General features: G+C 41.6%; 1 protein-coding gene across 3 annotated transcripts in view; it reads left to right on the top strand.

Annotated features, from left to right (window-relative positions):
• The first annotated feature begins 9668 nt into the window (after nucleotides 1-9668).
• The window catches only part of SKAP2 (src kinase associated phosphoprotein 2), a 121586-nt gene continuing 116757 nt past the window's right edge, over nucleotides 9669-14497 (top strand). For all 3 annotated transcript variants that reach the window (XM_082478968.1, XM_082478967.1, XM_082478969.1), the window contains exon 1: nucleotides 9669-9810. In XM_082478968.1, the coding sequence (XP_082335094.1) occupies nucleotides 9762-9810 (49 nt within the window). In that variant the 5' untranslated portion in view covers nucleotides 9669-9761. The remainder of the gene's footprint in view (nucleotides 9811-14497) is intronic.

The following is a 14497-nucleotide window of genomic DNA, read 5'->3' as shown; positions in this document are numbered from 1 at the left end:
GAAAGTATCAATACCTCTCTAACCACACAGCATTCGCATATGACAATTTTTATATTGAGAGCCATGTTGCATCAGGACAAGAAGGTGAAAATTAACTCAGATGACGTGCTGCTGGTATGGTGCAAATACCAAGGGTTCTGATGTATCTCAAAGGCATTTGCATAACTGCAAGGTGCAGGTGTTTCCAAGAATCCCTGGAATGGCTTATGAATGCTGGAATATTTAGCTTCGGGCTTCCTGGCCAAAATACACTCCTAACACTATGTCCAGAAAAGAAACATACCAGCTCATAGAATAATTCCTAAATCTTACTACATCAGGCAGTGATGACTTTCTGAAGTGGCTACTGATAACTAAGGGGAAGAAAGAAAAATCCCAAGAGAAAGCAATTGTATAAATGGATATGAACTGGCAATCTTAAATACGTGAGACGTTCAAACCCTTTGGATCAAGTCTCTACAGTAAGTTGGCAATGCTTTGAGATAGACAACTCTTTTCCTGCTGCTTGCAGTTGCCATGAATTTACTGGAAGCACTGACTCATGCTTAATTAGTGGTGCCTTGGGTTATTTTTACATTGTTTTTATGCATTTATAATATCTGCTATTTTTAAGGCACGTATTATTCTTCAGGATATTCCATTGTAATCTGGCACAATGATTTTTCTGTAAGATATTGAAACCTGAAAAAAACTATCTTTTCAATATCTTGTTTTGACTTAATTCCAAGCAGACAAATCTATGGATGATAAGCTTTCTTCATGTAAGTCAGTTAATCAAGTAATGGATTGGTTATTAACTAATATATGGAGTTGGCTCCACACCTAAATTCCTCAGAGATAATGAAATGATACCTCTTAGAGTGATTGCACAGCTCTCTGTATGTAAATAGAAAGCAACACTTTTTCTATCTGTAAGGAGACAGGAAAGTGTTAATGCTTTAAATCCCTGACAAATCTCAGTGGAAAACATCTTTGCTTGTAGTGTTTGTTCACCACATGGTGCATGCTTCAGAAGGTGCTAAATCAGCAAAACTGCTGAATTTGAAATATTGGGAACATTCATCTGCCTCTGAATTCAGTTATGCTATGTGTAAAGATCCTGAATAGAATCTGATAGTGTAACAGCAATGTGGAATTGCATATTAAACATACCTAACCTGTCATTAAAAACCTCTAATTACAGCCATCGGATGAGTCCCTGTGCTGCTACTTGTCATGCTATATCTATATATCATTTTAATGGGAGAAGATAGTATTTCTGATTATGTCGCTTAATGTACAATATATGAAAGTTATGGGCCTGAACCTGTTCCCATGGAGGTCAATGACAGTTTTGCCATTGTCTTCAATTAGAACAGGATGTGGTTTTATGACACTGGAGTTTCATTTGCATTAATTAATTTACTTAGTAGGTAATGAAAAACTTGAAAAAACAGCCCTCTGGCTCATGAGTTTGGCACTATATTTAATACTTTCATTAGGAATAATTGCATTGATGATAAACTTTTAAGTAGAAATGGGTAAGATGGATCAGTGTATTAGGCAAAATCAAGCTTACCAGCAGCTGATTGGGAAGCCCTGAGACTGCCTTCTGTGCCGTAGCCTCCTTTTCTTTTATTTGTCGGTGAGTAGATCTAGGATGTTGAATCTTTAATGCTTAGCAGTGCAAGATGAAAACCCAACAGTTTCATACTTTATGGATATATATGCCTTATACATCATGGAGACACTTGCTCAGCAGACACTACAGAACTGGCAGCTGGTTTTCAGGTCGGCAGACTCGCTGGGAACGGCAAGGATAGATGGGTGATGAGGCTGAGGTGGTTCTTCACACCATGGTTGAAGCCAGGAGCTACCTATGTGGGAAGATCCATATAGATATCGCTGAACGCAAACACAATCCTGTGGAAGGAGTCTTACGCAGTGTGCTTTGATTTCTTAAATATAACGTATCAGTCTCCTCCTAACTTCTTTAGCTTTTTAGCTGTTAACAGCAACGATTATGTCAGCATCAGGCTCATGCCTGTGAAAGATAAGAAGCTGCGAAAACAGCGATGGTGGCGATTCTGCCAAGCTAGCAGGGTCGCACTGTGCCAGCTGGTGGGGGTGTAGGTTAGTCCCAGAACGCACAGCTGGGGACTGAAGAATTATAAGGAGCCTATACATAACGCCTTTCACAGAAAGGACAGGAATCAAACGATCTTCCAGTGAGCCAGCAACAGCCAAAGGATTTTACGGTGGCTTGCTTGGAGGGGTGGTATGACCCAGCAGTGGATCTACTTGTTTGGGATTTCTGTGACCTGGCTGATTTCCACATGCTGGCACATACTTCCCCTGCCATCCCGGCAAAGCCACTTCTCCTGCTTCCGCTGCCATCCTGGCAATCCTGGGTGCTGCTTCTGCAGCCTCGGGGGTAGTAACTCCTCTTTACCTCATAAGGTTTCTGTTTTGGTTGGGTTTGTAAGGCGCTTAGTTACCCAAGTGTCGGGAGCTATAAAGTACCAAGATCAATTGAAAACCCGTCAGTCAGAACTTGAAAACCCATCAGTCTCTGTATTCAGAGCTTTTTATTAAATTAAGAAGAAAAATAAAGTGAGACAATATTGGCTTGGGGTCTGCTTTGCCCCCTTTAGCATATTGCTATGATTGTCTTGGAATACTTTTAGCCAGGCACGCTGTAGTTTATGGACATTATTGTAGGAATACTTGCTGAGAAAAGCTATTTTATTAATTGAGTAGTCTCACTGTAAACCATGTGATATCCCAGAAGACACTTTATAAATAAAGTGTATTTGCATCAGGAGTTTTTCAAGGTTCTGTTTTACAAAATAATAATTCACAGCTTAAACTAAATCTATGGAGGTGAAGTTTATCAGTTGAGCACTTTAATAAAACGGGATCAAATGCAATTTCTAGTGGAGACAACAAATGTTTCTTCTTGTCAAGAAATTTTACATATCTATGTATCACTTTAAAGAAGGTAATTGATGATGTTCCTCTTGTAGAAAAAATGAATTCGTGTGGCAAGAAATGAGTCTTTACATCTGCCTCACGTGGACCAGTCCTTTCTGTGTGAGCCTGAAGACGATTTTCATCTATGTTTCCCAGAAACAATATTGAATTCAGACAACAAGAATATCTATTTCATTTGAAATTTTATGATACTTTCCGGATTTGTTGCTGTTTGTGGCAATCACGTCAGAGTGGCAAAAAAATAACAATAAAAAAGCTAGGAACGCTGCAAGGAAAAACACTGAGTCAAGCACATTAAGACAAAAATTCATTTGAGCTGTTTTAAAAAGAAAGATGGAGAGCTAATGCCTATGCATATGATGTAACGTTTAGCTCTTCTTGTTAGCTAGACTATAATTTGTCATATATTCATTTTTTTTAAGCTGATGGAAACACTCTTCTAAAGTGCATTTTGACTTTTTAAAAATAAAAATAACACAGAAGCTCCTTCTAACTTTTTTAACTCTTAGCTTACCACTTCACTATGGTTTACTGGAAGGCTCTTGGTGTGTCTTTTTGAGAAATGCCACTTGTTTAGGAAGTTCTTTGTCTTTATTTCAGTTAAAAGATTGCCAATTCAAATGCTGCAAGCCAGTACTTTGTAGCTTATTGCATAAATTTTATTTAGATTTTGCCCTGATTTTGATTCAGTTCCACTTTAAACTAAAGTGACTGTTTTATTTCCCCTGTGAAGGGAAATGTAGCATTACACAGAAAAGTTTAGCAACTCTGGAAACCTTTTTTTTTTTCCTCTGCTAATCTATTGTTACTGCTCCTTCTACAATGTACAGATAAGGGAATTTTAAAAAGGAGATTGCCCTGCTGCACACAAAACACATGATAGAAGCAGAAAGGAAGACTTAAGCTGGCTGTGCTTCAAGGCTTCTGCTAATTATAGTCAAATTTACCTCCAAGCCTCCAAAGTAACATTTTTTTCTTGATTACCCAAGGAAACATGTCCATCTATTGATTTCTCCCTAAAATCTGACTGCTATATTTGGCAGATAGTCTTCAGACACCACCTTCTTAAAAACTTCTTGAAAAGCAGCTGCTGGATGAAGGACAGAAAGCCAGGCTAACACCACCACTGTGGAAAAGACAGCCACCCGGGCTCAGTGGGGACCTGTTCTGTTTGGCTTGCAGACTGGTCAACCAGCAGAAGTGAGCTGACACACCAAACAGCACAGCAGTCCCTCCAAATTGGCCACAGAAAATGCTACCCCTCTCTCACTCATGGAGCAAGAGGCATGGAGGGGAAAAAAGAGGGCAGTGGCTCAGACGATGGTGGGTGTCTTATAGCACAGAGGCTTGAAATAATGTTATTGCAATAGCAAAAGGATCTTCATATCGATATGCGCAGAAAAGTATTCCTCATTAATTTCATTACCTATGGTATAATTTGTTTAAAATATGACTCAATGCATTATATCATAGTAAAAGGCTAAAAGAATAAGAAATAATACTAAATTTAGATTGGAGGTTACCTAGATTTTATTTTTATTTCATCTACCTTTCAAAGAATGACGAAGAAGTTTTGCTTTTACTTATGGAGAATGCAACGGGATATTTATGCATGTTTACTCACCTCAGAGTTATTACGACTCTTCATTGCTCCAAAACATTCATTAGATATTAAGGTTAAATAGGGGGTAAAGAAAAGTTTATGTAAGATCTAAATTATTAACCCCAGTCAAATGGAGCTTCCTTCTCCACTTCCTTCCTAAAGCCATGCTCAGCTGCAGGAGACCAATCAGGGCATCTCTATGCATCTTGAAGAGGAGAAACAGGGAGAGGAAGAGTCTTCATTCCTTCAGTATTTCATTTTAAGATGTCTAAGAACAAAGGGCTAGACACAAACAGGAACAAATGGATTTAGTATGAGCTGAAATCTCACAACTCTTAATTCAGATGGTTGTCTCCACCCTTCATTGGAGCTATTTGCATGATGAGCAGCAGAGGTCTTCTTTTGTGAAAATTGGGGAAGTTATCTTTGGCTTGCTTTCATAGGCTTTAGTGAGACAAAATGTCCACTGAAATCTCATACCTGTGCCAAAAATAACTGTCAGGATGTTCCATTTGAATCAATCCACCTGGAAAATCCCCTTAAAATGGGATCTTAATAAAACTCTGAAGCCTCTGTCTGATATGAGTTTTCCTAACAAAACTTTTTTTTATACATGACACTGAACTTGAACTTGATGAGATACAGAATATTTTTTTGTTTAATAAAATACTGGATAATGCACAATCCTATCCAACCTAGTGGGTGCTCAGGTAAAAAGAAATGCTTATGCAAAAATGTTTCCCACCACATGCAATACTTAGAAAACATAATTCAAAGTTATATTCATTATCCTATAATTTTGATAATGTAAACACTGATCTTTCTTTCCAGACGTAATTCTTAGTTAGGTAAAATTAGACATTGCTCGAGTATATTCAAGTACAAACATGATGAATTATGCCCTTGTTGCTCTGTATTTGGAAAACCAAAGAATTCAGCATCAAAACCCAAAGTCCTGAAGCCTAAGCAGAGAGTCATGATACGGCCCATAGGGAATGATCTAGGGGACCTTTCTCAATCTTTTTCAGTTTGGTGCCTCTCTGTCTAACTGGGAAAACATGGAGAGGAAAGGGAATGACTTGTGCTTCTTGACATGTGTTTTTAAACCTGTTGGGAATTGCTATACTCAGGCTGAAGTCTCAAAATGATAGGCTTACAGAAAGCTACATTCAGACCTGGGAAGTGCTCCATAAATGGCAGGATGCCTGCACTAAGAAAAGTATATCAGTTTTGTAACTCATAACATGAAACAGTGACACCCAAGTCTCCAAACTCTGTAGAAAAAAAGGTTGCTGTAGCAATTTTTCATCGTGCAAACTAATAAAGAAACCAGCATTCGGTGTTCAAAACTTTTACAGTTTCACTGAGTACATTTCAGTTTCATTTGTGATCATCAAAGCATCCCATATACTGAAGAGCGTGTTCAGCTCGTGTCCAGTGGACTGAATTCAATGGGCTGCATTCTAAGCGTAAGACTGTGTTTCCACATCCTAACAAAGTACAGCCAATGCAGCCCAACTATGCAAACAATACTTGAAAGCTTCAAAGATTTTGTTTCTGTATAAAATGCCTGTAAGAGGACAGGCAAAATAGGAAGCTTTCATGGAGATGGATTCTGAACAGAAGGGGATACATGAAATTTTAATGAGTTGTTACATGAAGTACTAGCTCTTTATGCTTCAAAGTTAGTTTGTAAACTTATTCTCAAAACAACTGCTGTGATGTCCTGACTGTATCTCTGCCTGTGAGGAAATTATTTTAACTCAAGCAGTAGTAGCAAATCCTAACAAAATGTTAATGATGTTTTCCAGAGAACGAAGCGTACAAAATAAGTTCATCCACTGCTAGAGGCACTGCAGCTTTTCTTCAGCGCAGCGACCACAGTCAAAATGCATAAAGAGTTGCCATGTTTAGAGCACTGTCATTCAAAACCATAATTTTCTGGGTTTTTTAACCCAGAAGTTTTTGACTTTCTTTGTAAAGAAAGCGCTTCTGTAAAGAAGGTCTGTGCTCCTTCCATTTAACAGCTCTATGTGCATGCCAGAAATCTTTGCCAGCTACTGTTTAATGTAATTAAATAATTAAAAAATATAAATATTCTGATTATTGACTAGCTATTTTGTTTTGAATCTGCCAAAAGAAGACAGACAGGCAACGGGATGAACAGATGAGAACACAGAGTAGCCTCAACAAGCCTACTGCCCGCCTGTATGAAATAGTGCAGGGAACATGCACTGTAATCCAATTAATTTTCTATTAAAGGACATGTACAGAACAAGCAGCAGCTGTGCACAAGGTCCATTTCCTTATTCTCCTAGAATCTAAGTTTTAAAAGCATGGCTGCAGAAAAGTGGAACATGTCATGGAAAAAACACTGGACTTCCCAGTATGTTGGATGTGTTGGATTTCTTCAGGGAAACGAGGCGGCAGTGATGCTGCTCCCGAATAGCAAACTTTATTCTTTCTACAGCTGCGTTACTGTAGGCTCTCTGCAGGTTCAGGTAGGCTATTCCTCGTGAACTCCCTGGTTTTGTAGCTCTCCCCACACACAGAAGGACAATAAACTTCTGTGTGCTCCCTGTGGCGTTGCTACCCACACATCAGGAACCCTGATCAATGAGTCTGATTAGGCAAAGCAGTGTGTCTGGTTTTGATGAGGCACAAGCTGTGGAATCCTCAGAAACCAGGCTGAAACGGCGCTGAAGCCAGACTTGTTTCAGTGAAGGAGTCTGTTTTGAATTATGCTTCCTATTAGCGGTAGATTTAAAAATTAGGGAACTATGAGTAAATCTGGAACTTAACAAGGCTTAAAATACGCCTGGGTCACAAATCTTGCTAACTGTGTGATGGGCTGGTCTTCAGTGCAACAAGAAGGAGGTCTTTAAGAAAAAAAATAAGCAGAAAAAAACAGAGTGACTAGAGTATGGGGGGTGGGAAATAATAAAGGTAAGTTATTCATTCTCATTTTATGTTCTGAAACTCAGGGAAAGCTCACACAAATGGTAAACATATGGAATAAATTATCAGGAAAAGCGATCTCAAAACAAAGACTACGACAGAGTTCAAGTGACACCCTTGACTCACTTCTGGAACAGAAATGGATGGAACCATAAAGTCAACACAAGAAAGCAGGACTACGATTAACATGAAAAAGGGCAAGCAAATTAGACTACAAGCCATTTTCCCATTCCTTATGGCAGCTTACCAAGACTGCATATCTGAAATGTGCAATTTAACATAAGCCCAAAGAGCCTTCCTTGCCAACTACAGAAAAATTAATCAAACATTTTCTTGTACCAGAAGAGTTGTAGGTATTTATACAAATAACGAGGCAAGATCTGTTTATACACATATGAACCCAGATGTGTGTGCATGTTTATTTTGAAATTAGATAACTAACATAAAAATCATTATGCAACATTATACAGGTCAGTTAGTTAACTGCTTGAGTTTGAGTCAAGATGGCCATAAAATCCGGTAATAAAGCTGCAATGCTTTGAAAACCCAGATGTATTTGAAATGAGTTGTTCCATGTAATTAAAAGAGATGTGAGAGGTCAGGAGAACAATACAATCTAACACTACCGTCTACATTACCGACTTCAGCTGGCACAGCTACATCAAGCAGAAGTACCAAACTGTTTAATACCCGACTGATACAGCTGTACTGCCAGCTGTGCCACAAGTGTTAATATAATTACACTGGTATAAAGGTGAAATTTCATACATATAACTTCTTTTCCTTGTTGCTTTTTCTACACTGGTATGATATACAGATGTGCTAACATAACTGCAGCTCTAACACAAACACTTTCTGTAGTAATAACATAGATACAGCCAAAACCACCAAGGTCAGAGAAGCACATGCTAATAGTTTACTTTGACTATTTCTACACTAAACATATTACATCACTGATGTGCTCCAAATACACACGACTAGGGATTTGCGGGAAAAATATACCAAGGCTGCCCCACAATCAAAACTTTTACAAAGTCAGCCCTTCTAGCAGCTCAGCTGTGTTGCTTAGGGACAGCATACCTTCCGACCTCTGCCCACACATCTGTGCTAACAGATGCCAATACCAACAGGCCTGTTCCTACTGCTTCACTGTCCATTTCTTACTTCACTGCGTGCCTCGTGTGTGCATGTGGTTTCCTCCTCTCAAGTTCACTGGCTTGATTTTGGCAACTGCAACCGTTGGGACATTGGTGCAGCTGCAGCATGAGGTGGGGCTGCGGTCTGCTGTCCCAAACCCCGACATTGGTAATGATGGCAGATCTGCTGTCCCAAACCCCAACACTGGTAATGGTGGCAGGTCTGCTGTCCCAGCCCCTGGCACTGGTAATGACGGCAGCTCTGCTGTCCCAAACCCAGCGACTGGTGATGACAGCAAGCAGACAGGGAAGAGCAGGAACAGGCAGGGCCCTGCTGGATGCCAGGGCAGACATTCTCTCCCTTGTTCCTTCAGCAGCGCCATCCCTCCTGCCAACAGGCGAGCTAAGGTCAGCACCGCGCTCTGAATGAAGGCTGAAAAGATATTTGGAAGAAATCAGGTGCAAAATTTATCACTCTTCATTCCCAGCTGCCCTCCCGCCTCCCTGGCCGCCCCTGTGAGAGAAGGCCGGGGCCCCCAGCCCTCGGCTTGGGAAGGGCTGGTGGCTGGGTGGAACAATCAATGGACCAATCAGAGAGCAACTTCCGGGAATTCTCATCCAATAGTCAACTTCTCGTTGGTCTGTCCTGCTTCGGGACGGAGGCAAGCAGGAGGAGCGTCATGTTTGATTCTGGCAAGAGGGACGGGCCTGCACGGTGCCCTCACGCAAAATGGCTGGCGGCAGCGATCACGTAGGAGGCAGTCCCTCGTGGCGGGGGCGTTACTAAGGACGGGGGACACGACACCCGGCAGTGAGTATAAACACCGGGAGGAGGGTGAAGCGCATGCGCAGTCCTGGAGGGCGGGGCAGAGCGCGGAGCTCACGGCGAGAAACGTCACGAGGCCCCGCCCCGTGGCGCGAAAGCTACGCCCTGCTGTCTCGCGGCCGTGCCGGTTGCCGCCGGGGGGCGGGGCCTTGGCTTCCTCCCTGGCGGGGCCGGCGCCGCTGTCGGGACCGGGGCCGGGTCCAGCCGTCGAGCCCCGCCCGTGGGGTGTCCCCGGCCGCTTAGGCTGCCCTCCGCCGCCCTCAGCATGCACGGCGCACTCGCCATCCCCGAGGAGGTCCGCAGCCTCCTGGCAGGTAAGGCCGACCGCCAGCAGAGAAGGAAGGAAGGAGGGAGGGCTGGCTTGCCGGGGGGCGGGCAGAGGGGGGCGGGCCGGCGGCGGGGAGAGGAGGTGGTGGGGGTGGATGTGGTGGTTGTGACGGGCTGGGGCAGCCGGGGCTTGCGGTCGGACCAGCCCCTTATGCCGCAGCCCCGGCGGAGCGCTCCTCGGGGGGCGCGGAGCGATGGCTTCCACTCCGTGGGGTCGGGGGTTTCCTCTCCCCCGCCCTGCCAGTTCCTCTTCCCCGGTTACTTCCTCCGCCGGCGCGGTGCTGCCGTCCCCTTCCCCGCGGCTGCCGGGCGCACCCCAAATGAGGAAGGAGAGAGGTCGGCTGAGCGCTTGCAGCCCCCGTCCCGTCCCGTCCCGTCTCGTCCCCTTCCTCCGCCGGCTCTGGGAAGGGGTGAGAGGTCTGGGGGCTCTGCAGTGCCACCCCGGGGGTGGGAAGGCCTCTGCTGGCCGCCCTGTGAGGCAGGGACCGGGGTTCAGGCAGGCCCGGCGGCCCAGCCGCGCCGCCGAGGTGACCACGGAGCCGTCGGGTGAAGGTTTCTCCCCTTCGAGGGCTGACAGTGGCCCGGGAGGTGCTGTCGGGAGTTGCAGCGGGCTGTTCTGGTGCCAGCAGGGCCGCTTCACACAGTTAACTGGAGAAAAAAAAAAAAAAGCAAACAAACCAAAAAACGACCAACAACCCAACCCAAAAAGACTTCCCTGCTGAACAGCTTAGGCTAATGTCATCAAAATGAATTAAGATGTTACCGAACTGGTGGCATATTGTCACGTCAGTCAAATACGTACGGCTGTGACTGTCTGTGCTCTTATGGATATGTTGGAACACAGGAATGGGATGGTTTCTCACCATGAAAAGTTATCAGCAGTAGTGTTAGTAGAGACTTAAAAATGCTGGTGGTGTTTATTGTGTTCAAGATTTAGATTTGATTTCTTTAAAAACTTATTTTTTGCTGTCCATTAAAACAAATTGTGTATTTCCAGTTTGCGATTTCTTTTACTTTTATGAAAAACTCATAAAGGGCTATGCTATCCTGAAACAATTTCAGTTTCAGTGGGAGTATCTTTCTTTTGAGAACTTCTCTTTCTGCCACAGGAACTTGTGTAGATCTGACTAAGCCATTCAAATTACTCATGCTTTTCAAAATCTTCCCTCTGAAATGAAGTACTCAATTACACGGCTGGGCACTTGCTAGAATCTAGTGTAGCTCATCACCTTTGAACTCTAAGACTTAACGCTTGGAACATATTGCTCTTACCAGTCAGTCTTCTCATCTTTAAAGCACTTCTGCCAACTCTTAAGTGTTTTCCTGACTACTCTTTGTAACTACATTCTTTGCAGATCATACAGTCTTCAGTAAAAATCTGTATGAAAGGCCACCAGGAAAAAAAGAGCTTCTGATGATTTCTTCTCATGGCATAGATTCTTATTCATTAAAGAAAATATATTAAAAAAAAATTAGCTTTAGGGAGCTTTTCCAAACCTTGGTAGTTTCTGTGGCATTACTGTATTGTGGACCTTGTGATTACATGAAGTGTGTTTGTGTTTCGGAGCTATTTTCGCTGGGTGAATCTGATCTTGAAACTCTTCAATGTTTTAAGTGCTTTTAGGATTATTTGGGGGGCAGGGTGTGATGCAGATGTGATCATTCCAGACTGTGATTTGTTTTTTGTCATGGTGACTCATTTATACAACTTGTACTTTTTCCTATCTTTATCCAGTCTCCCGTGGAAAGAGCGATACAAAAGTTTGTACTTTGAAGGGAAACTGAGAACGCCTATTTTCCCTCAAGGAAATATATTCTTTCAGAGCCACTGTGATCAACAGCCTAAGTTATATACAGGTATCTAGTATTTGTACAGCGTGTACAGCTTCCGCTTTTCTGGAAGAAAAAAAGATGGTTACTTTTGTGCTGTCTGTAGAACTGAAGTTAAGAGGAGAATGAAATGATTTACCTGTGATCTTTAAATCTTTGGTTTATTATTATGGTAGCATAAATGCTACATAATACATTCTACGACTGTAACAGTAATATTTTCAACCTGATTTGCATTCCTACCCAATTTTGTTTTGGGATTCAATGCAAAATAGGCTTACCACTTGTTAATTTTATGACCACGTAATTATAGAGTAAGCAGAAATCTAGCAGGGTGGAGATGGGGTAGTGAGGAACAACTAATAGTTTGTAACTTTTTATCCTTGCTTGTGGAATTATCAAAGGGAAACAAATGTAAGGATAACTACGGTTATACAGCATAAAAATTCAATAACCTGATTCCTTTTAAAAAAAATACTTTTTACAGTTTGTGTACGTTAAGTTAACCTCTCCTTCCTTTTTTTTTATGTTACCAGTCAAGTGCATGAAAGTTAGAAACTAGAGTAGTTCAGACTGTATAAGCAGTTCTCGTAATCTTTACTTATGTAGTCTCCTGCATCTTTTTGCTCAAACTATTCATGTAGTGAAGATGTATGGTAATGGAGGAAGGAAGGGAGCTCTGTAATATCTTTACTATTCATTAAGCAACCCTTACGCAATACAAAGGCTGCAGTGAGTAGATAGTTATTAATTTCTGCATGTTCTTCTTCGAGGGTGCTTCTTAATGTATTATTTTAATGTCTCACAAGTATTGATTCAGCACCTCTTTGAGATGAGGGAATATTGTTTTCCTGTCGGTAAAATTAGTGTAATAAACAAGATGTGATCTGGGGTCGTAAAAAATAATCAATGGTGGAACAGAATTAGAATTCAAATTCACCTGCTTCCATGCTGTGCTGGTTTCTCCAGAAAATAAGGTGAGTTGAGTGTCTGTATTCAGTGGCCATTACCAGTGCTGGGCAGTTCTTCATATCAGGTTCTGTTGAGAACATGCAGTTAATGTCTAGCAGCAAGCACCTTTTTTTTTTTTTTTCAGCCTGATAGTCACACACCAGTGAGGCAGTGACAGATACAAAAACCCATAAACATTGTGCTCTTCCTACTCTCCTTGGTCTCTTTGCCTTCTATTTCCAACTACTGCAACAAGTGGAGGAGCGATCATATGGATTTCCTTATCCCTTGATTGATTGTTGAAGTACCGTCCACCCACTATGCTGAACATGTAGGGGTCCTACTGGAAAACATACTAAGTGCTCCTGTAGTTAAACATGGTGATAATGGGAATAAACACACCAGGGGATGCATTAAAGTTGCACAGGAAACTTTCTGACTTGTGAGTGCTTTACTTTGAACCTAAACAATATTATATCTTTAATGCAAAAACAAATTCTGTCACACATGCTGTCAGGGTCATTATAGTTGCATGTTAGTGGTGCTGAAATGTTCCAGGCAGAAGCACAGCTTGAGCTCAGGGCTAACTGCATTAGTTGGAAACAGGATGAAGCTGTTTCTGTAAAGTTCAAGGGGAAAGGTCAGTGTGGCAGTGGGCTTGTTGCAGACTTGTTCAAGTAGTGGGAGGGAAACACTGGAGACAGAAACAGGGTCCTTTGGTCATGAGTTGAACTTCTGGTGGGAGAAGAAAGTCATTTTGTGGCGCTCTCATCTCCCTTTTTACACCTGCAAGGGGTGTGGTAGTTTATGTGACTTCTTCATTCCCTACCTGTGTCTCTGCAACTTCTAGATGATGCTTGAGATTTTGGAATTTAGTGAAGGAAGCTCAACAGCGCTGTGTCTTTTCTTCTTCTGAAAAGGTATCCTCTGTTGTGTTTATATGCTAAGGATCTTTTTGTGGGTGTTTGGCAAAGTGGGATTGTTGCTTTTTACTTTTTTTTTTCTTGCTGTCAATTTATTATTGGTTATGTAGATTGTTGGAGGCCTGCTCGTTTTTATTTTTCCTTACTCTTTGATGCACGCTCTAAGTTTTAGCTTGTCCATAGCGCTGAAGGATTTCAGAGGCTGCTTCTTCCCCAAAGGCATATTATTTCTCCTGTAATGTAAATCAAACTAGTTGCTTCAGTCATCTTGGTTGGAAAAAAAAATAATTCTTGTTTTTTTTTTTTTTTTCAGTAATGGAGATCTAGTTGGAGTTAAGAATTCTTTATTTTTCAAAAGTTTTTGATGGTGTTGTGATCATTAGATGTAGGTATAGTTTATCTTTTCCCTCTTATCTTTGTGACACCTGTGACTGCAGTAGGGGTCCTATTGCCTTTTTTTTTTATTTAGTTTTCCTCTCACACTTTGCAGTATTTCTAGCTTGAATCTTCTGTATTTGTATTTTAAGTTACGAAGATTTTTGCTATGAAAATGGAATAAAGCTCTTTCTCTAGTTCATGTAGAACCTTATATCCAACCCCAAATATCCATTTTCCTTGTTCTACTAAACAAAAAACCCCAAATTAAACAGAAACCAATGTTCTTGCCCTAGAGACTGTTTCCACCCCAATATTATTGTTTGTTTAAATGCTTAGTCATATTGTCCAAATTGCCTTTTTTCAATGTGATTCCTCTAATTTTTTTCTTCAAATTAATATTGTTTACCCACATGTTTAGTTGCATTCTGGAAATAGCACGCAGAAGAGGGCAAGGCAAGAAAACCAGAAGACAGTGGATACAGTGCATAAGTTTAATTTTGCTTACCTTTTATTTTTGGGCACTACAGTAGTTATATTTCCCCCTGATGCCCAGAAAACTAACTTTCCTTTTTTGACCTCCTTGTCAGCTGTT

Source organism: Vanellus vanellus, assembly GCF_965231255.1.
Source record: "Vanellus vanellus genome assembly, chromosome: 2".
In the NCBI taxonomy this organism is placed as follows: Eukaryota; Metazoa; Chordata; class Aves; order Charadriiformes; family Charadriidae; genus Vanellus; species Vanellus vanellus.
This window is presented reverse-complemented; position numbering and strand designations above follow the sequence as displayed.